At 44.9% G+C, this 20,896-nt stretch overlaps 2 protein-coding genes, 1 long non-coding RNA gene and 1 pseudogene across 3 annotated transcripts; 2 read left to right on the forward strand and 2 right to left on the reverse strand.

Moving 5' to 3' along the window:
- The first annotated feature begins 4,087 nt into the window (after positions 1 to 4,087).
- LOC127770611 (FT-interacting protein 3) lies at positions 4,088 to 8,229 on the forward strand. The gene is made up of 2 exons (XM_052296390.1): positions 4,088 to 4,548; positions 4,988 to 8,229. The coding sequence occupies exon 2, from the start codon at positions 5,022 to 5,024 to the stop codon at positions 8,055 to 8,057; it is 3,036 nt and encodes a 1,011-aa protein (XP_052152350.1). The 5' UTR covers positions 4,088 to 4,548; positions 4,988 to 5,021; the 3' UTR covers positions 8,058 to 8,229.
- A 170-nt stretch (positions 8,230 to 8,399) lies between these two features.
- On the forward strand, positions 8,400 to 10,791 carry LOC127770614 (probable phospholipid hydroperoxide glutathione peroxidase; annotated as a pseudogene).
- On the reverse strand, positions 10,654 to 13,521 carry LOC127770613 (AT-hook motif nuclear-localized protein 9-like). The gene is made up of 5 exons (XM_052296392.1): positions 12,443 to 13,521; positions 11,997 to 12,067; positions 11,700 to 11,864; positions 11,449 to 11,598; positions 10,654 to 11,062 (listed from the first exon to the last, which is right to left on the reverse strand). Exons 1-5 carry the CDS (start codon positions 13,056 to 13,058, stop codon positions 10,805 to 10,807), a joined length of 1,260 nt encoding a protein of 419 aa, XP_052152352.1. The 5' UTR covers positions 13,059 to 13,521; the 3' UTR covers positions 10,654 to 10,804.
- Positions 13,522 to 18,453: 4,932 nt separating this feature from the next.
- LOC127769476 (uncharacterized) lies at positions 18,454 to 20,728 on the reverse strand. The gene is made up of 2 exons (XR_008016791.1): positions 20,038 to 20,728; positions 18,454 to 18,995 (listed from the first exon to the last, which is right to left on the reverse strand). It is a non-coding gene; the product is annotated as an uncharacterized LOC127769476 (long non-coding RNA).
- Between the last annotated feature and the right edge of the window lie 168 nt (positions 20,729 to 20,896).

A 20,896-nucleotide genomic window follows, 5' to 3' on the forward strand; every position in this document is an offset into this window, starting at 1 on the left:
AATACGACACAAAATCCTTTTGATTAAACATTTTTCTGTGATATGATATTCTCCCTGTCCACCACTGCGCCGAGTCTTTTTTGTTGTTTCTTCAACGAAACTACTGTCTTTTTTTAGGCCTCGCTGGGAGGCAGAGAATCACTTGCTACTGTTTGGCACCGAAGAGAACGCAAAAGGCTGGAAAATAATTAAGTTGGAGTGTTTCCTTTCTTACGTGTCCGGGATTCTTGTCTTGTGCGGTTTATGTTATCTCTCACGGTGTTCAAGGGGGAAAAGCCAGCATTTTTATATGCCCATCCAACTGGGCATTGCAAGTGTCACGAGTGCGCGCAGCTGATGCAGTTCTAAATTCCTTTTCTTTTGGATATAAAGCTAAGAAAACAGGACGAGTCGATCGTGCTCAGTATGCAGCAGCAGCCGGTGGTCAGCCAAACGTCGACCCGGCCGGTTATTTGTGGCTCAAAGTGCGTGTGGAAACGCTCAAACTGATTGATTAATCCGCGTCCGTTTCCACCGACGGTAACCCAGAGCGTAATACTAGAAGCAAAAGCTATCGACACCGTGACCGTGTATGACTAGAGAGATCTACTAGAATATACTCGATCGAGGATATTCCTCTCTCTCTCTCTCTCTCTCTCTCTCACTTGTCCGTTAGAACTATAATAATTATAAACTATAAATAAGGAGACAAATTAACAGAAATGCAACACGTAAGGTGCCAACAAGCTCGACGTCCATATCAACTCAGCTCAGTTAGTACTTATACTACTTCTTTAAATACAACTATCATTGAAACAATTGATTAGTAGCGGCTGTGATTTAAGCGCAGTTGTATAGTAGCGGGGGACGTAACGGTGATAAGACGTGTCGAGCCCGGGCAGCCGGCCAGCCAATGTTTCGATCGAAATGGAAAGACCAACCAGGCAAGCAAGCGGCGCCGCGTACGAGCGAGCGACTGCGCGATCGAGGCGAGGCGAGGCGAGGGCGCGCTTGGACAGGCGGGAACCGGGGAAACACGCATCATAGAGCGGCTGATGCGAGTCGCTCTATGTTTGGTTTGGATTGAAATCAACTAGCAATTACGGAGCTAGCACCTAAACAAAATCATATATTTTTTATATAATTTTACTTAAATTTTATTAAATAGCTATCTTATTGTCTTAAGAATTTGAAAGACCAAACCTTATCATCTACGTGTTTCTAATTATATAGTTTTTTAAAAGTCACACCAGTTGCTACCCCTATGTCATCTCCTTCTTTATTTGCTTGCTCGATTTATCACTATTTCTATTCATTCTCTTTGGAACCTTTAAAATTTAGATCTTGTAGTTTTAGAGTTTATTGTCATGTTGGGTTCATTTTTATAATTTCTAGACGTCCCGTCAAACGTTGCTATTATACTCCTCTATGGCCCGTCCACTGTCTCTCCTCTTTATTGTCATTGAGATTTTAAAAATCGAACATAGTTACCGTTTGGGTTCATTTTTACTTTTTAGAAGTCCCGCCAAACCGTCAGCGGCTTTGCCTGTACTTCTCTACGGTTCGCCTGCTGCCTCCCTTCTTTATTATCATTGATATTTTAAAATCGAACATGATTATAATTTTTTTTACTTTTTGGAAGTTCCGAACCTTTAAAAACTGAACCTTGTAGTTTTTAGAGTTATTGTCTTGTTGGGTTTTATTTTTTATAATTTCTAGAAGTCTCGTTAAACGATGCCACTATGCTCCTCTACGGCCCATCCGCCGCCTACTCTTTATTGTCATTGTGATTCTAAAAGTCGAACATAACTATCGTTGGAATCCATTTTTTATTTTCTATAAGTCCTATCAACCGTCAGCGGCTCTGCAACTATACTCCTATACACCCTGCCCGCTGCTTCTTTTTTTTATTGTCATTGATATTTTAAAAATCAAATATGATTATCAATGGGGTTTAATTTTTAATTTCAAAGCTGTTTAAATAGATAGATAGATAGATAGATAGATTTATTAGTAATGCCCATATTAGATTTCACATTAATTTAGAACAATCTTAACCAGAATTCGAATGTTGGCTTATATTGGTAACAAGTGACACTACCAAAAAAAAAATTGGCATTGTAGCAATCCAAATAAGCCCCAAGTTTGCGGAGCGGCGGGCCGTGGACGCTGTCGCGCAAGTAGCCGAGAGAGTAGGAGGTGTACAGTGTGTGCATGTCGACACTTCCGCGCTCAGGCGGTCACGCGTGCGTGCGTGCGTTCAAGCTGCTGGTGGAGACTGGAGTAAATATTATTCAGCCAAATGACTCGGTGAATTGAACATCTGAACTCACGCCACTTGCGCGCGTAAGACGATGTCCGCGATTACGATCGAGCCGACGCCCGTGCGGTCGTGATTTGCCGGGGCCCGGCCTGCAATCTGGCTCGCTAGTCGCCCGGTCATATATGCAGGCTGCCCCTCCACCAGATGCACCTGCGACCTGCGTGCAGCCTCTCATTCCTTCGCGCGCTCTATGCAGCATATGCAATCTCGATTCGTAGCCACTCTAGGTTGGTTGGTAGGTTGTTGAATTGAATCCCTTTGATGGGATAGGTGACGACATCGCATCGCAAAAAACCGTGCGTGTGTGCACCGGATATATATCTTCGTGCTGGCCCCGGCTGCAGCTATGATTCTCTTCTGTGAGGATATGGCGATGTGCGTGGCGTTGATTTGTACTGTTGCGGGGGCGTTGCTATTTGAGTTGAGTACCATACATGCATGAATGCTCGCTTGCTCGCAAAATAGTAGTATCCCGGCTGTGCACGTACGCGTCTCGATCGGTTGTTAACTTGCTGGTTCTCGTGCGTTACCGTGAGGCCACGGCACTTCAAGGGTGTGTTTACATTGGCCTAAAGTTTAAAATTTTGTTAAAATTAGAGACGATGTGACTGAAGTTGTGTGTGTATGAAAGGTTTGATGTGATGGAAAGTTAGAAGTTTGAAAAAAAACTTTAAAACTAAACACGCCCAGAATAATGGAAGATCTTCTTGTCCCCGAGTGTTATTATCAGGGATGGTGTCTTGGGCAATAAGCAACGTGATTTTTGACCTAGCTAGTTAGAGAAGTTACAGCAGGTGCGTGGAAACTGCAAAGTAAAAGTGCCATATTTGCGGCCATGGCGAGCCCAGACATGATGGAGATAGTTAACCTCTCTCGCATGGTTGAAATTAATTGCACCAGTTATATCGTGGGCACCAGTTATATTTGAAGACAGGATACGTAACAGTACTAGTTTCTCTATACTAAGCTTAATGTGCTGTTGCTTTTGAGCCCTTATTTGTTTTCTGTCAGGCCAAGGCCGGGTCATCCTGCCTCTGAGAAGAGAGACCACAAGTGGTTGAATTTGGCCCCTAGGAGAGGGAAAAGGCAAAGATACTGATACATACATGACCCCCGGTCGGCGAGGCGACTCCTACTATTCAGTCCAGCCGCGCGGCGCGTGACGGCGGTCATCGGTCAAAGACACGAACCGGAACCAGTGTGGTGAGGCGGACGTACGTACGGGAACGGGACGACCAACCCCTGGCTGCTACGCGATCCGCAATAATAATTCTCGGACATGCCAACACCATAGGCCCACCGGCCCGCATGTACTTGTAGCGATTACCGGCCCGGAGAATCCAGCGCGACCATCGGCCCATCAATCTGCGGGCGCGTTGCGCCTCCGCAACCGCAACCGCACCGAGCGCGCGGCCTGCCTGGCTAGCGTTTCGGCCCATCGATACGCGCGCACCGCACCGCAAAACCGGCAGCGCGGCGCGGCCGTCGCTGCTGGCGGCAGCAGCCGGCTGCTCCTCGCGAATCGTGATGGATGGACGCGTGAGTCGTGACGTTGCGAGTGGTGCGACTTTGACCTCGTTTGGTTTTGCGTTTCCGTCGGTGCCTCGGCCCGGCCCCGGCGCGCGTCGGCATGTGACGTCCCACGTGCGCCTCGCCTCCACCTCCACCGCCGCGCTCCTCTCCGCTCCTAGGATTGTTCTTTTTTTAAAAAAAATATACATTTTTGGCCCCTTCTACAGCTTCTTCCCTTTGAATTTTTTTTCGAAACCGAACTCTTCCATCAATTCCTTCATTGCTTCTTTTACTCGCTTTCTGAAACAAACAAGAGTGTAGGTGTATCAGTTGTGTGCCATTCTCGTCTCTTCTCCGCGACGCGTTCGCTTTCTCTCCCACCCAAAACCCCCAGAGAGGGAAGAGAAACGCCTCCCTCTCCTCTCCTCCCCCGACCCACCCTGCACCTCCTTCCTCGTCGACGCCATGGCAGCACCGGAGTGAAGCAGCCAGCCAGCCGCCCGGATTTCACCATTTGGTCCCGGGTTTCGCCCGGATCTGGGTCTCTCTTCAACCGTCTTCTCCAATCTGGCGGTGCTATAGCTCGCCGCGCCCGGTTGGGGACAAGGCCCAGTAGGCGCTAGCCAAACAGTGTTGGGCGCCTCCTCCCCTCCTCGCGCCTCGGCGCACGGCCGGCGAGAAGGTTTTGAGGGGCGGCGAGCTTCTTCAATCTGCCTCCATCTCGGTTTGAATCGGTATGCATATACTAGCATCTCCCTGTAGACTGTAGTAATACGAAATTGTACTAGTAGTTTATGTATGCGTCGCCGTCGGTTTGATCTCCAGAACCATCGCTGTCAGCGAGTAGCATTAGCACTTACTGCGAGCTTATGGTCCCTGGGGATCTAGTATTAGTTTGTGCATTTCTCCATTTGATGTTGACATGCTACAGTATCTCCTTCGCCCATCATACTACTAGAAGCGTTTCTTTTTGCGCTTTTGTCGAATGGAAAAGATTTGTAGTTTTTTTATGTGTAAATCAAGTTTGATTTTTATTTTTTGTTCACCTGCATCTGTTATGAAAAATTGTTGTTTTTCCCTTGTTGATGCTACAGATGTTCTATGACTGCATCATCAGGTTCATAAGTCCTGCTTCTAATCAATGGTGCTAACAGATGTTTCTGTTTTGTACAGAGTGGTGTAGCAAATAACATCATTTTCGGAGGCAATGGCGGCATATAAGTTGGGTGTGGAGGTTGCAAGTGCTCATGACCTGATGCCCAAGGATGGGCAAGGTTCAGCAAGTGCCTGTGTCGAGCTTACGTTTGATGGCCAGCGGTTCCGCACGGCTATCAAGGACAAGGATCTGAACCCAGTGTGGAATGAGCGCTTCTACTTCAACGTTTCGGATCCGTCTAATCTTCCTGAGCTTGCGCTTGAAGCGTACGTCTACAACATCAACAGATCCATTGATGGTTCAAGGTCCTTCCTTGGCAAGGTCAGAATTGCTGGAACCTCATTCGTGCCATTCCCTGATGCGGTTGTCATGCATTATCCACTGGAGAAGCGTGGGATGTTCTCACGTGTGAAAGGGGAACTGGGTCTGAAAGTATACATTACCAATGACCCATCCATCAAAGCTTCAAACCCTCTCCCAGCAATGGATCCTGTTTCAAACAATCCTCCCCCAACGCCAGCGGAGCAAATAGCAGCTGATATAACCGGTACAAATCTCAGCACAACTCATGAGCACAGGGCTGAGGTGAAAACATTGCACACCATAGCTAAGGAGGTGCAGCATCAGCACCATGGGCATGGCCATCTACCAGCTTCCTATGCCGACCAACCTTCCAAGTATGCTGTTGACCAGATGAAACCAGAACCTCAACAACCCAAGATTGTAAGAATGTATTCAGCAGCCTCTCAGCAACCCATGGACTATGCACTCAAAGAAACTAGTCCATTTCTTGGTGGCGGACAGGTTGTTGGAGGCCGGGTTATACGTGCCGAGAAGCATGCCAGTACATATGACCTAGTGGAGCGAATGCAGTATCTTTTTGTACGTGTGGTTAAGGCACGGGACTTGCCTGACATGGATGTCACTGGAAGCCTAGATCCTTATGTTGAAGTGAGAGTTGGCAACTACAGGGGTATAACTAGGCACTTTGAGAAGCAGAAGAATCCAGAGTGGAATGCGGTCTTTGCTTTTTCCAGAGACCGTATGCAGGCAACTATCCTTGAAGTTGTTGTCAAAGACAAGGATTTGCTAAAAGATGACTTTGTTGGTCTGGTGCGATTTGATCTGAATGATGTTCCGATGCGTGTGCCCCCTGACAGTCCATTGGCCCCAGAATGGTACCGCCTCGTTCATAAAACTGGGGATAAGTCAAGAGGCGAGCTGATGCTTGCAGTTTGGATCGGCACCCAAGCCGATGAGGCATTTCCTGACGCATGGCATTCAGATGCTGCAACACTTGAGGATCCATCTGCTGTAACACACATGAAGTCGAAAGTTTACCATGCTCCAAGACTCTGGTACCTGCGAGTCAATATAATTGAGGCCCAAGATATTGCCATAACTGATAAGACACGCTATCCAGATGTTTTTGTAAGGGCACAAGTGGGGCATCAGCACGGGAGGACAAAACCTGTTCAAGCTAGAAATTTCAACCCATTCTGGAATGAGGATCTAATGTTTGTGGCTGCTGAACCTTTTGAGGATCACCTTATTCTTTCCCTTGAAGATCGTGTAGCTCCTAACAAAGACGAGGTGCTTGGCCGTGTAATTATACCGTTGACAATGATTGATAGAAGAGCCGATGATCGTATTGTCCATGGGAAATGGTTCAATCTTGAGAAGCCGGTACTTATTGATGTGGATCAATTGAAGAAGGAGAAGTTCTCTACTCGGCTTCATCTTCGTCTCTGCCTTGATGGAGGGTACCATGTTCTAGATGAGTCCACTAACTACAGCAGTGACCTCAGACCAACAGCCAAGCAACTCTGGAAACCGTCCATTGGTTTGCTTGAGCTTGGAATCCTGGGTGCTCAAGGGATTGTTCCAATGAAAACACGGGATGGAAAAGGTTCATCAGACACTTACTGTGTTGCTAAGTATGGTTCAAAGTGGGTACGGACACGTACCATCGTGAACAACCCGGGCCCCAAATTCAATGAACAATATACCTGGGAAGTTTATGATCCTGCAACAGTCCTGACTGTCGGTGTTTTTGACAATGGCCAGCTTGGAGAGAAAGGTGGTGAGAAGACGTCCAGTTCTAAAGATGCGAAAATCGGCAAGGTTCGGATTCGTCTTTCCACTCTTGAAACTGGCCGTGTCTACACTCACTCATATCCCCTCCTGGTTCTACATCCATCGGGGGTAAAAAAGATGGGTGAATTGCACTTAGCCATACGATTTTCCTCAACTTCATTAGTAAACATGATGTACCTGTACTCTCGACCTTTGCTACCAAAGATGCACTATGTACGCCCAATACCAGTCCTTCAGGTTGACATGCTGCGCCATCAAGCTGTCCAGATTGTGTCTGCCCGACTTAGCCGGATGGAACCACCTCTGAGAAAGGAAGTTGTTGAGTACATGTCAGATGTTGATTCTCACTTGTGGAGCATGAGACGAAGCAAAGCCAACTTCTTCAGGCTCATGTCAGTCTTCTCAGGCTTGTTTGCAGTTAGCAAGTGGTTTAATGGTGTGTGTTCATGGAGGAACCCCATTACCACTGTGCTGGTTCACATCCTATTTATAATGTTGGTGTGCTTTCCAGAGCTCATACTCCCAACAGTGTTCTTATACATGTTTCTTATAGGGGTTTGGAACTATCGTTACCGACCTCGCTATCCTCCACACATGAACACTAAGATCTCTCATGCGGAGGCTGTCCACCCAGATGAACTTGACGAAGAGTTCGATACATTCCCAACAAGCAGGAGTCCTGATGTTATTAGGATGAGGTATGATAGGCTGAGGAGTGTTGCTGGAAGAATACAGACTGTGGTAGGTGATATAGCAACTCAAGGGGAGAGGGTTCAAGCACTGCTTAGCTGGAGGGATCCTCGGGCCACAGCAATATTTGTCCTCTTCTGTCTCATAGCAGCAATAGTCCTGTATGTTACACCACTCCAAGTTCTTGCAGCATTGGCAGGGTTCTATGTCATGAGGCACCCGAGGTTCAGATATAGGTTGCCTTCAACGCCAGTGAATTTCTTCAGACGACTGCCAGCAAGGACCGACAGCATGCTATAAAATAGCTGCCATCTGGTGGCCTTATCATTGTGATAAATTGGATGGAGTACTCCATGCCGATTACTGTAGTCTGGCTTCGTTTTGTTGTTATTGTAACTGTGTGTTCTTAGTACTTGAGAGCCTGTATATCGTATTAGCTTCTGAATGCAGGGAATAATGTGTTTAAGGCTTCTTGTGAACTATCGGATTATGGAGTTGTACTGGTCATTTTAAATATCTAGTTGCCCAATATATAGTACTTTAAAATCTTGCTTGCTTGGTTTCTGTTGTATGCCTGCATATATGTTGTCATGAACCATTCTCTGGAAAGGGTGACTACTGATCATCATACAAGATATTTTTTCTGCCTAATTTTTGTTGATTGATCGGATAGGTAGAAAGGGTGATGATATTTTGTGGCTAATCAGAAAGCTGTGCTAAGCGTTCAATTTGTACCTGTTGTTGAACAGCTGAACATTCAGCATTGATTGATAGCTTTACACACTGTATGATATCTCCGACTCTCCATTATGATTATATTGTGATTTCCGCTGTATACTTTGAGAATGCCCAGAAACTGGTGATAGGAATGGCTTCTGTGTTGTAGCGTTGATGGACACAATATTTTGTCTACTTGTATAGTAGCGTTATATAGAGATACATGTGCTTTAGAAATGGCCCATTCAATTATCATGTTTTACATATTTTGTGGTTGGCATTAGCATCTGTGGAAAACATTTGGACTGGAAAAAAGGGGAGAATTCTCAAACGAAATGTCTGAAAAAATGCAGAAATAAATCTCGTGGTGCTAGTTGCCAGTTGTCACACTTCTTTTTGTTCCTTCATTGTCTCTTTGCATTCTTCTCCAATCCTTCTTCCAGTGGCTTGTCCAGGAGAGCACTTCAGTGTTGCTGAAAGCAAATATGGGAGCAGCTGAGTCATCTTCAAAGCTCGCTGGCTCCATCCATGAATTCACTGTGAAGGTCTGTTGAGCGCCTGTCCCTCCTTCCATTTCTCTAGAATTATTTATTCTTTTTTTTTATCAAGCATGTTGAGAGTTTTTATGGGAAATTTTGAAGAAGCCACGTTGAAGTGTCTGTGAACCAATGCAATCGGGCTATTTGAAAATTGATAGTACAAGAACAAGAGATGGAGTTTTTCAATGACAGGGTCTCTATTCCCATTCATCCAACTTTGATTTCATTTCGTCGTGTTTAAATAACGGTCTGTGGAATAATTCTGCAGGATGCGAGGGGGAGTGATGTGGAACTCAGCAGATACAAGGGAAAAGTTGTTCTTATTGTGAATGCTGCATCTCGATGGTATTGGTCTTTACATTTTCATTCGAAATTGTCTAATGAGAGTTTGTACTTTCCCACCTGATCTGATGATATCTCTGCAGTGGTCTGACGAATTCCAACTACACTGAACTTGGTCAGTTATATGGGAAATACAAGGAGACAGGTACTAGTTGTTTACCTATATGACAGTACGTTTGTTGCAACTCGGCTCTGAAGTCACGCGAATACCTTTATGAAGTACTTTTGGAGAAATCGCTGCAAATTTCTTGAATCTTGACCAGTGCTCATTTTTCAGTATCGGTTTTTTTAATAACATTTTTAGACTTTTATCTGTGGGCACTGGGCAGCTGTATAATACCGTACTGCTGTTATTGCTTTTACTCTGAAGAAAGTATTCACTCTCTTATCGTTTCCTCTGCCGTCCAGTTAAATTGCATCAAATCTTTCAGTTTCCCCTTGACACCTCAATTATAATTTATGAGAGCATAACGCTGTCCGTTGACAGTCTACAATGACCTCAATTGCTTTGTATTTCCCCTTTTTCTTGTGCAATTAGGATTGGAGATATTGGCGTTCCCATGCAATCAATTTGCAGGACAGGAGCCACCGAGCCAGGCAGCAATGAGCAGGTTGTGGAGTTTGCTTGTACCCGCTTCAAAGCAGAGTATCCTATCCTTGGCAAGGTCCAACCAATGGCAATCTTTTCTTCCAGTGCTAGCTTCCAAAACCATATCCAATTATTTGTTGTTTCGGTCTAAAATCAACGCGCCCGAGTTGTCAAACAGGTTGATGTGAATGGCGGCAATGCTGCTCCACTGTACAAGTTCTTGAAGTCAGAGAGAGGTGGCCTCTTCGGAGAACGCATCAAATGGAACTTCACCAAATTTCTGGTTGACAAAGAGGGTCATGTGGTGAACCGTTATGCACCAACCAGCTCCCCATTGAGCATTGAGGTGATGAAACAAAACAGTGTTCGTTTTCATTTTATTATATAGCTTCACAGGCATGATTACTCATCAGTCAATGGTTGTTTCTGCAGAATGACATCAAGAACCTGCTAGGGGCTTAGAGCTCACTCCATGAAAGATGATGCATCGTCCTGTTGTTGCTGCTACTACAATCTGTTTGCAATTTCTGTGAAGAGGAACCTACAATGATGATGCTCTGTATCTGTGTAGTGAGAGAATATAAAGGTAGTGAAGGAAATCTGAATGTACAGGTTGGGCAGTAGCACATGTCGCTGAAAGAAAAGCAAGATTATCCTGTTGGGATTACACAACTCTGAGCATGCATGCATGCATGAATGCAACGTTGCCTAGTGAATAATAATAATCTATAAGAATTAACGGCTCAAAAACTGAACAGGCTATTACAGAGAGGAGTACAATTTTGGGGGTAATTCTTTGGGAATCAGAAAAACAAATTTCTGGAGCACATATGGAAGAGTCGACAAATTGAGAGATGAAGCTAGCCTCTAGATGAGTTGATATCAATGTTGGAACTTCTCGTGTCAAATATCCCGGAGCTAGGCCACCCTCCCGTCGTTGTTACAGGGGGCGGCGGCGTTAGATTTTGGTTATGGCCGGAGCTCGGCGACGCGTCCTGCCCTCCTCCGGTCAGCGAGTCCGAGCTGAAGGCCGCCGCCGCCGCCTGTTGCTGCTGCTGTTTCCCGGCCTTCTTCGACTTGGGCTTCGACCCTCCCTGCACGAAACTCCCTAGTACCACCTGCAAGTGCCAATGAGTACCCCAGGTTAGACCAAGATCAATGCTAGAATTGAATCCCATTTCTGATCAAAACTCAGAATCCCTTTGATTGGAAAAGAGGAATTTTGTAGGAATCATGTAATCATCCTTCCAAAGAAGGCCTTAATGGAGTGAGTACATTTGCAACCAGACAATGCTACTATAATCTTGATGATGAAGATGATCTAGCCATCTAGGAGAGGAGAAAAAGAAAAGATGAGGTTGGTTCAGGGTTTTAAATCTCCCGCTATAGCTGTTTGAGAAGGGTTCTAGCTATTTGCTCTCATATACAATTTAGCTGCTATAGCTGCTTGAGAAGCTGACCGTTAAATGTCTTAGCCCGCTATTTAAAACATTGGGTTGGTTACCTGAACGGTGCTGGCAGCTACCAATGCTCCGCCGAGAACGCCTCCAATGATATGCCTCTCGGGGCTGCACAGCGTCACGCTCAGCCCGTCGCTCTGCCCCTCGTTCATCAGGTTGTAACACCCCGACATGCTCAAGATCTCGTACAGCCCCTGCCACAATGCACACACAAACATCAAATCCACTCCTGTCACATGCAACTCTGAATTAAACTTACCAAGATTGCATTGCACCAACCAATTAGTTGTTATACCTCGTAGATGGCAGGGTTCTTGTAGTGGGAGGAGGCGTGAACCCTTGACATGGCGCCGTCGGCCGGGTGGCGGAGGACCACCCGGGAGACGGAGCCGGTGGCCGAGAGCACGCACACCGCCCTGGACGAATGGTTGGCGAACGCCACGATCTTCCCTGCAACGTCCTGACAATGATCAATGTCGCCTGTCAGCTCAGTTCAGTTTTACCTCCCCTCTCAGTTTGCATGCAGCTCTGCATTTTCTGCTGATGAAAAAATTGTAGTAACGGTGAATGAGCTATGAGTATTTTTATTTACCTCTGAAGGAGATGCCGTGATGATGTGAGGGGTGAAGCTCGTTCCAGCTGAGCCACTGAACGCATTGCCCCCTGCACAAGCACAAACACGATCATCAAGGTCATGACAGTTCCTAGTCTGAAAGTTTTTTGGTATTATAGAGTTGCAGGACAATTTTGGGTAGGAGGAATGCCTATGCAATTCTCTAAGTTAATTAATTAGGAAGTCACAGAATACTATACTGTTTTTCTTTTCTGAAAAAGATAACAACACATGATTTTTTTTTTTATCTTTTCTAAGTAAAGTACACATGGATGACAGAATTCAATATTTGAGTAAACAAAACAAACAAAAAGGAAATCTACCACTAAAGATTAAATAAATATCAACGTGGCAGAGCAGTGCAGAGCAAAGCAGAGGCTTTCCCTCTCTCTACATATATAAAGACTGTCACTTGATTCACTTACCTGAAAGCTTAACCGGTGATGAGAGCTGCTGCTTCTTCCCTGTCCCCGGCGGCCGCCCGCGCCGCTTCTTCTGCGCCGAGTCGTCCATCCCTGAGCCGCCGCCAACCATGTCGGCGCCGGACACGGACCCCATCCTCGGCGGCGCGCTCAGCATCTGCTGCTGGTGCTGCGCGGCGGCGGCGGTGGACACCTTCATGGTCCCGTCCGGGCCGTACTTGCGCGGGCGGCCTCGCTTCCTCTTGACCGGCTCCATGGGCGTCGCGGACGGCGGCACGGTGGGTGAGCCGGCGCCGGCGGAGGCGGAGACGGAGGCCATGCTGTTGTGCATCAATGGCGGCGGCGGCGGCGCGGCGTCCATCTGGAACTGCATGCCGGCGAGCGGGCCCGGGCCGATGGACTGGAGGATCGCGGTGGGGCTCATCCCCATGTTAGGCATGGGTCGGATGACCGACGGGCCGCCGTGCATCCCGGCGAGCGGCGACGCGCTATGCCCGCCGCCGCCTCCTCCGCCCCCGAGCATCCGGTGTTGCTGCTGATGCTGCTGGTGCTGATGCTGATGCTGCTGGTGCGCATAGTATGACAGTTCGGACGGTGAGAGGAGTTCTTTGCCATCCATGCATGGATCACCGAGCTCCCCCCAACAGAAACAGATCAATCAAACTGCTTCTTCCTTTCTTTCTCCTGTTCTTGAACAATCAGCACGACGAGACGAGGACGAACAGCAAGGTGTTGAAGATGAAGAGTGAGTTGGTTGGGGGAGAAGGAAAAGGAGGGGAGGAGGAGATGAGATACTAGATCAGATGAAATGATGGGGGGAGAGAGAGAGAGAGATAAGATGACGCGGTTGGCCTACATGCTATCGCAGCAGCCGCAACGCAGACGATGCAACTAGGCCAAGCGCGCGCAGGCGCAGGCAAACCCAAGCCAAGAAGGCACAAGAGGACGGCGAGCGTGAGAGAGAGATGGGCAGCGGACGGAGGGACGGATGGCGCCCACACAAGGAGGCGATAAGATTTGGTTCCGTTTCCTTGGCCCAACGACGTCGAAAGGGAAAAAAGGCGGAGCCGAGCGCGAGCGGCGCGGCGCGGGGGCGGATTTGCTTGTGATTTGCCTTCCTTTGCAATTTGCTGGCTGCGGCTTCCGTTTCGTTCGGCGCGCGCCACTCCATTTTGCGTCCACGCGCGCGGATGGGCTGGGTGGGCGGTGGCCTGTCGCTACCCGCCCACTCGATCCCCGCCCCCACGCTACAGTCCGATCGGGACCTCCCCTCGGGTCCCACCTGTCAGCTCTCCACAAGATGTTTTCAGATATTTATGGCGCTCGCTCTGTCGCCCACGACCTTTTCTTGGTTTTCAAGGTTGATGCTTCCCAAGCTTCACCTCACCTGACCACCAACGGCGGATATCTCATGAACCTTTGTGTTGGGCGGTTCATAGTTCACGTAAGACTTGGTTGAATTGTTATATCGAGATAGTATGTCTAAGCAGGAGCGGAGCTAGAACAAAATAGAGGGGTGCCACTCACTTATTTTACTCTACTTTAGACTGATATAAGCGCCTAAATTTGGATTGAGGGAGGTGCATATATGGTAAAAATAGATGAACTATAGCTTAAAAAAATTTCTTAACCGGGTTCCTGGGCACCCCCTATCCTACCTAGCTCCGCTCCTGTGTCTAAGTGAAAAATATGCATATAGGTTTCTCATACACACCAACTAGCAAATGTCATAAAAAATTAGAAAAAAATAAACAGTTATTTCTAATAGTACTACACATATATGCGAAAATTCATATTAAGATTCATTACATTTTAGCCGTGACAAAAAAAATCTGATAATTTTAAGAGTAACCATCTCTAAAGATTTTTTTTTACAATTAAAATATAATGAATTTGAAGATGCATGTTTCACCACGAGAAATCTAACCAATTGACATATCAGGATTTCACATACTACCTCTATATTTTAATGTATGATACCGTTGATTTTTTATCCAACGTTTAACCATTCGTCTTATTCCAAACATTTATGTAATTATTATATATTTTATTGTGACTTGATTCGTCATCAAATGTTCTTTAAGCATGACATAAATATTTTAATATTTGCACAAGAAATTTGAATAAAACGAATGATCAAACGTTGGTCAAAAAGTCAACGGCGTCATACATACATTAAAATATAGAGGGAGTACGACGGAGGTCGGAGTCTTCGAAAGTTTCACATATGGTATTTGCAAAATGAAAATTGTGTCCATGTAATTATAGCCTACTTATTGTATGTAATATTTGATATTCACGGATCTACTTCAAAATAAAACACGATATGACATTAATTAAAATTCAAAATAAAAATAAATTAAATCCCTAAATTAGAAAAATAAAAATAAGAGTTCAACTAAAAGTACAATTTATATATAACTAAAAATTCGAAATAAAAATAAATATTATTGAGAGAAGAAACCATATAGAACACATCACGAGATTAATTAAAAATCAAAATAAAAAATAAAAAATATAAGAGTTTAAGTAGGAATATAATTTGTAAATAACAAAATATCGGAATGAAAAATATGGAATTTTCATTAAAAAAACAGTCCACTTAGAACACAAACGATGACAAATTACAGTAGAGAAGGGAGAAGCAATAACCTCGTAAAGAAATGGGGTGGTAGCGGTGGATTATAAAAAAAACCCAAATAGAATTCCAATGATGGTTGAGAGGGGAGACGACGGGCAGACCATTGAACAGCACGGTCATGGCTGTTGGTGGGACATTTAGAAAGTAAATAAAATCACACAATGATAATCATGTTTGCTCTTTTAAACTCTCAGTAACAATAAAGAGGGGTAGCAACGGGCGAGCTGTAGAGGAGTAGTGGCAAAGTCGCTGACGGTTTGGCAAAACTTCTGCAAAGTAAAAAAAGAATTAAACTCAATGATAATTATGTTCAATTTTTTAAATCCCAATGACAATAAAAGATGAAGCAGTGGACCGATTATAGAGTAGTACAGTAATGGCGTTTGACGGGATTTCTAAAATCATAGGAACGAAACCTAACGAGATAATGAACTCTAAAAACTACTAGATTTAATTTTAAAATTTTTCAAGGAGGATGTATAGAAGCCGTGGTAGATCGAGCAAGCAAATAAAAGGGTGAGAAAGAAGTTTGGGGTAGTGACTAATGCAACTTTTTAAAAACTGTAAAATTAGAAACACATGAAGTGATAAAGTTCGGTTTTCAAAGTTATATGACAACGAGATAGTGATTTAACAAATTTTAAGTAAAATTATATATAAAAAGAGATAATTTTGTATGTGTGTTGGTCCCGCAGCTGCGCGGGTCACCCAAAAAGTTTTGATTAAATGGTACTCCCTCCGTTTCAGGTTAAGGTTATAAGACGTTTTGACTTTGGTCAAAGTCAGATTGTTTTAAGTTTGACTAAGTTTTTAGAAAAAAATGTTAACATTTTCAACCCAAGACAAATTTATTATAAAAATATATTCAATTATTGATTTGATAAAACTAATTTAGTATTATAAATATTACTATATTTGCCTATAAAGTTAGTTGAAAAAAAAACAGTTTTACTTTGACCAAAGTTAAAACGTCTTTTAGCCTGAAACGAAGGGAGTTGAAGTTATTAATATGAATAGTACTGGTATTTTTTTAATTCTAAAAAATTATAGTGTTATGGATCTAATTAACTCTATATTTTACGACGGATCGATGGAGTATAAGAGGACCATGGGATATCTAACGAATTGACCGATGGGAAGCTAGCTGCTTGGGTCGTCGGGCGATCGTAGCTAGTGTCGATGGCTCACAGGTCACAAACAAGCGAGAAATGTTGCTACCTCCCGCCAGCGATAATAATATTCCAAATTGCAAAGCAACGTCTCTTTCTACCGCGGAGAGTAGTAGTAGGAGTGGTACTGGCGTTTGCAGCGAGTGTGCAGCCAACCAGCGATCGACTCGAGTGTGCGCGCGGCGGCCACTTGGGGGCAATCACGTCGACGCGGGCGGCGGTCGATGTCTAGCGAGGCGTCCGTCGAGAGCACGACACGTCCAAGTTGCGTCCCCGCTTGCGCCGGGCCCACCCGTCGGGGGGTGAGCCACTCTCACTCTGTATCATGCTGCTGCATCTTATGCACATCCATCGATCCTTTCTGTGAATAATGGCTGCTGTCCAATCCAATGATCAACTTGTCAACCGATCCACCGATGGAATGGAATGGATCCAGCCGTAGGTGAGGAGCAGTGTTAGAGCAGGTACAGTAAGAGCAGGAAGATAGAAGAGCAGCGGGATACAGATTTATAGTCAGCTGCAGCACATATGAGACAAAAAATAGGTAACTATTGTATGAATTGGCTACTAAATTAACTTTAAATGATTTGGAGCCAATAGTTGGCTATACTATTAAACTTGCTCTAATAGATTATAAGGGTGCGTTCGTTCCTGGGGGATTGGGTGAGAAAGCCCATCGTATTCCGCGCGCACGCTTCCCAAACTACTAAACGGTGTATTTTTTATAAAAATTTTCTATAGGAAAGTTGCTTTAAAAAACCATATTAATCTATTTTTAAAATTTAAAATAGTTAATACTCAATTAATCATGCGCTAATGGCTCACCTCGTTTTGCGTATCTTCCCAATCTTCTCAATCCTCTTCTCCTCAAACTCACCCTAAGTCGGCTACAAGCTTATGTGGAGAAGATAAGAGAGGAAAGAGAAGATAAACGGACTACAGATTTATAACTAGCTGCGATACGAACTCCCAAACATGTTGTATGTATAACGTGTGGGACCAATTATTAATGATGTAGTATATATTTATAGTTAATTATTATATGAACTAACTATTAGATTGACAATAAATGATTTGAAGCTAGCAGTACGCTATACAATTAAACTTAAACTTGCTCTTATAGTCTCATGGGCCACACATCAGTCACAGATATGTGCCCTGCATGCCAAGGAAAGCCAATTGAAGAATCGAGCGATAGTCACGCCGCCATTACTCCTAGATTTCAGGACGTCTCTGGCTCCGTTGCGGTGAGGTACTGAAGCCAGGCATGCAACCTTCTCCTACTACTCCCTCAGTTTTAAAATATTTGTCACCGTTAAATTTTTAGTACATATTTGACCATTTGTCTTATTTAAATTTTATTTATTCTTTTCATATCATTTGATTCATTGCTAAATATACTTTTACGTACACATATAGTTTTACATATTTTATAAATTTTTTAATAAGACGAACGGTCAAACATGTGTTAAAAAGTCAACCGTCTTAAATATTTTGAAACGGAGCGAGTATTTTTTTGTTTTGTCAAGGGTGGCAGTATCCGTTACTACTACAGTTGTGTTATCTCCATCCATCGCGTCGCGTGTGTGTTGACTGTTGCGCGCGGGAGTATTGTTGTGGATAAGCGAGCGAGGGAGCGAGCGGCGGATTGGATGCAGGATAAGATCGGCCGTCCCGGGCGCGGGCGCGGGCGCGGGCGGCGATACCAACCAACTCCAACAGTGACTGCTCCTCCTCTTCCTCTTGCTGCGCTGCGCTTTGCCTTGCGTTGGCTTGGCTTGGCTTCGTCCACGACCACGCGCAGGCGCAGCACATGGCCCCGATGAGCGTCAGGATTGGATTGGGTCGTGGATGGGATGTGCAAGTTGGTTCACGGAACCAGCGGCGCCACCGAAAGCTACGTCCCCCCAGCGCGGACTTCCATTCGCATTGCACCAACAACTTCGCTAGTATTAACCAAACCGAAAGCAACGAGATTTCCTTCATGGGCCGCCAAAGTCGAGGCTTTATGTAGGCCCATCAAGCCCTGCCGCTAACTAAGGTCGAACAGCCCAGATCTCTCATGGGCCTTGTAATTCGCCATGCCATCAGGCCCTGCATACAAGGCGTGCCTGGGCTTCACTGCCTCATGGGCTTCAAAATTCCGCCAGGAAATACTGCATCCCGGGGCCAGCGGCTGAGAAATCTTTTGAGATTTTCCTCTCTGAAAGAAAATTTTACTAGTAACTTTGACAGGATTACATAAAAGACATCAGTATTCTGCTACAGTAGATGCGTGTGTGCAGAATCCTCAATTGCCTCTTTGCTACTACATTGAATTACCAGATCAACATTAATTAATTAGCTATCCTTCTGTACATAAATATATATACAAGTTGTTCTGCACTCGGCCTTATGGACGAAAGAAAATGGACACTGATCAGCCAGAAGAGATCAGAAACCTTAGCTGGCTGTTTGGTTGCTGCTCTCGCCTGGAGACCATTGCTCAGGCAGGTCGATCCGACCGCAGGCGACCGAAATCGGACGCCTGAGATCGACGCCCGAGCCAGGCGCGAATATGAGGGCAGCAAGCAAACACGCCCTCAGATTTCAGAGTGGTTCAGCGATTCAGCCGTGCGAACCATATTCCTTTGATTGATTCCATCGTCATAAACTGAACTTGTCGGGACTCGGGACTCTATATGTTTTACCCTGTCTGTCAAAAGACCTTCTTGCACTGCCAAATATGCACTTTCAGCAGACATCACTGTGTTCAATAATGCATCACGGCATATCATCAATTATATATTTTAATATGCAGATATCATCAACTATATATTTTATATAGGAGTACGTTTATAAGCATTGACAGAGCTAGCTTATTTGGGTTCCGGAAATATTGTGCAATGATCGTTTATGTGTTCCTTTTCTCTTGATAAGAGAAAATATAGTAGTACATTATTTTAGTTGCATGCGATGGAGAGATAAAATTAAGATAGCTACGGAGTATGTATCAGTTTCTTCTAATATATTGACGTGCTATTCTTTTACGCGTTCGCAAAAAATATGTATCTTGTCTCTTTCTCGATGACGATCGAATCCAAATTGGTACTCATTCACGCGCAAAATGAGTTGCAATCGAGATGCGTACTACTCCAACTCTCAAGCAACAAGCGGAACAATTAATGCACACAAAAAGCAAGATCAGAAAAAGGGAAGATCATTGCAAAATTCCAACTAGCTTAGGCACCGATCGATGTCTAATGTCTTGTACCGTGCAAAGTTTAATGTAAAACCCAATTCTCCACGTTTCTTCTCCACTACTATACTTTTGTTACCATTTATATATCACCAATCAATCCACTTGATGATCAGGTCGGATGCACAACAAATTAAATTATGTCTGAACAGCCCTGCAAGCAGTACTGGTGCATATGCATCATGTTTTCTGTACTCTATCTTAGCATATTCAGAGTTAGATCGATAGGGCTTTAAACATATACATACTGGAAAAAAACAACATATATAGTCAAATAAAGACAAGATGCAATTGCATGTTGTTATCGACTAATTAATGGCTTCTTATAGTCTAACAGCTAGTAGCTTACATCTACAAATTCAGGACTAGTGAAACCAGTAGTAATTTGCTTACACAAATTAGATGCCATTAATTCGTTCTCAAAGTAAAAGAAAGTAACACTAAATTACTCAATACTACTCCTACTGTTGTTCATTTTTTGTATACGGGGATGATCAATATACTGATGTGGAGCATGCATACATATGCAGTAATTGTATACAATACACACCTGTGTGCTAGCGTTGGGCTTCGATTAACTCCTGAATCTGGAGCAGCTTGCGGATTGATCAAGGCGGCGATGGAAGAAGCAAGCCGGCAGGCAAGCGCGTGCAGCAGGCAAAGGATCGATCGATCAAGGAAGATGAGGAGGCGGAAGCAAGCGGAAAATTCCAAAGGGATTGCACTGATCGATCTCGCACGTCGTCGTCGATCGATGAGGCGATCGATCGAGATAGCTAGCCAGATCAATGCGATCCCTTTGGAGTCCTCCACTAGTTTCCTCAGGCCGATATATATATCGGCCGGTTGAATTGGCAACTACGCGTAGCTAAGCTATCAGGTTGCACGCATGCATTGTGGTAGCTAAGCTATCTAATTAACTCTACTATCTCTAGAATTCAAAGTGCATGCAGAATGTTTGTTGCAGCCAGCTGCTAGCTAGCTAGGTAAACACTAAGCTAAGTGTATAGTGGTATTATAGTTAGGTGCTGAGAGAGAGGCAGCCTGGGGTTTATAAGGAGGTAGCTGAGCCTGCTCGAGTGCAATGGCATGGAGATCGAGATTGATATAGAGAGAGATAGGCTAGCTGGAGAGAGAGAGAGAGAGAGGAAATGGAAACAAGCAACGCTAGCTGGAAGAGGGAGGCGAAAGCTACAGGGCAATGAGATGGAGAAGCGGAGAAGCTTAGCTTAGCTTCACAGTTTGGGCGTGTGAAGTGAAGGCGAAGGCGATCGAGAGAGAGAGAGAGAGAGGTTGATGGGCCGGGGAACACAAGGGCCCACCACGGAGATGCTAGTGTACCCAATGTCTGGCGTACTACTTCTACCCACTCCAATGCTGACCTCTCTCTCTCTCTCTCTCTCTCCTAC

The sequence above is a fragment of the Oryza glaberrima genome, chromosome 4, assembly GCF_000147395.1.
Source record: "Oryza glaberrima chromosome 4, OglaRS2, whole genome shotgun sequence".
NCBI lineage: Eukaryota > Viridiplantae > Streptophyta > Magnoliopsida > Poales > Poaceae > Oryza > Oryza glaberrima.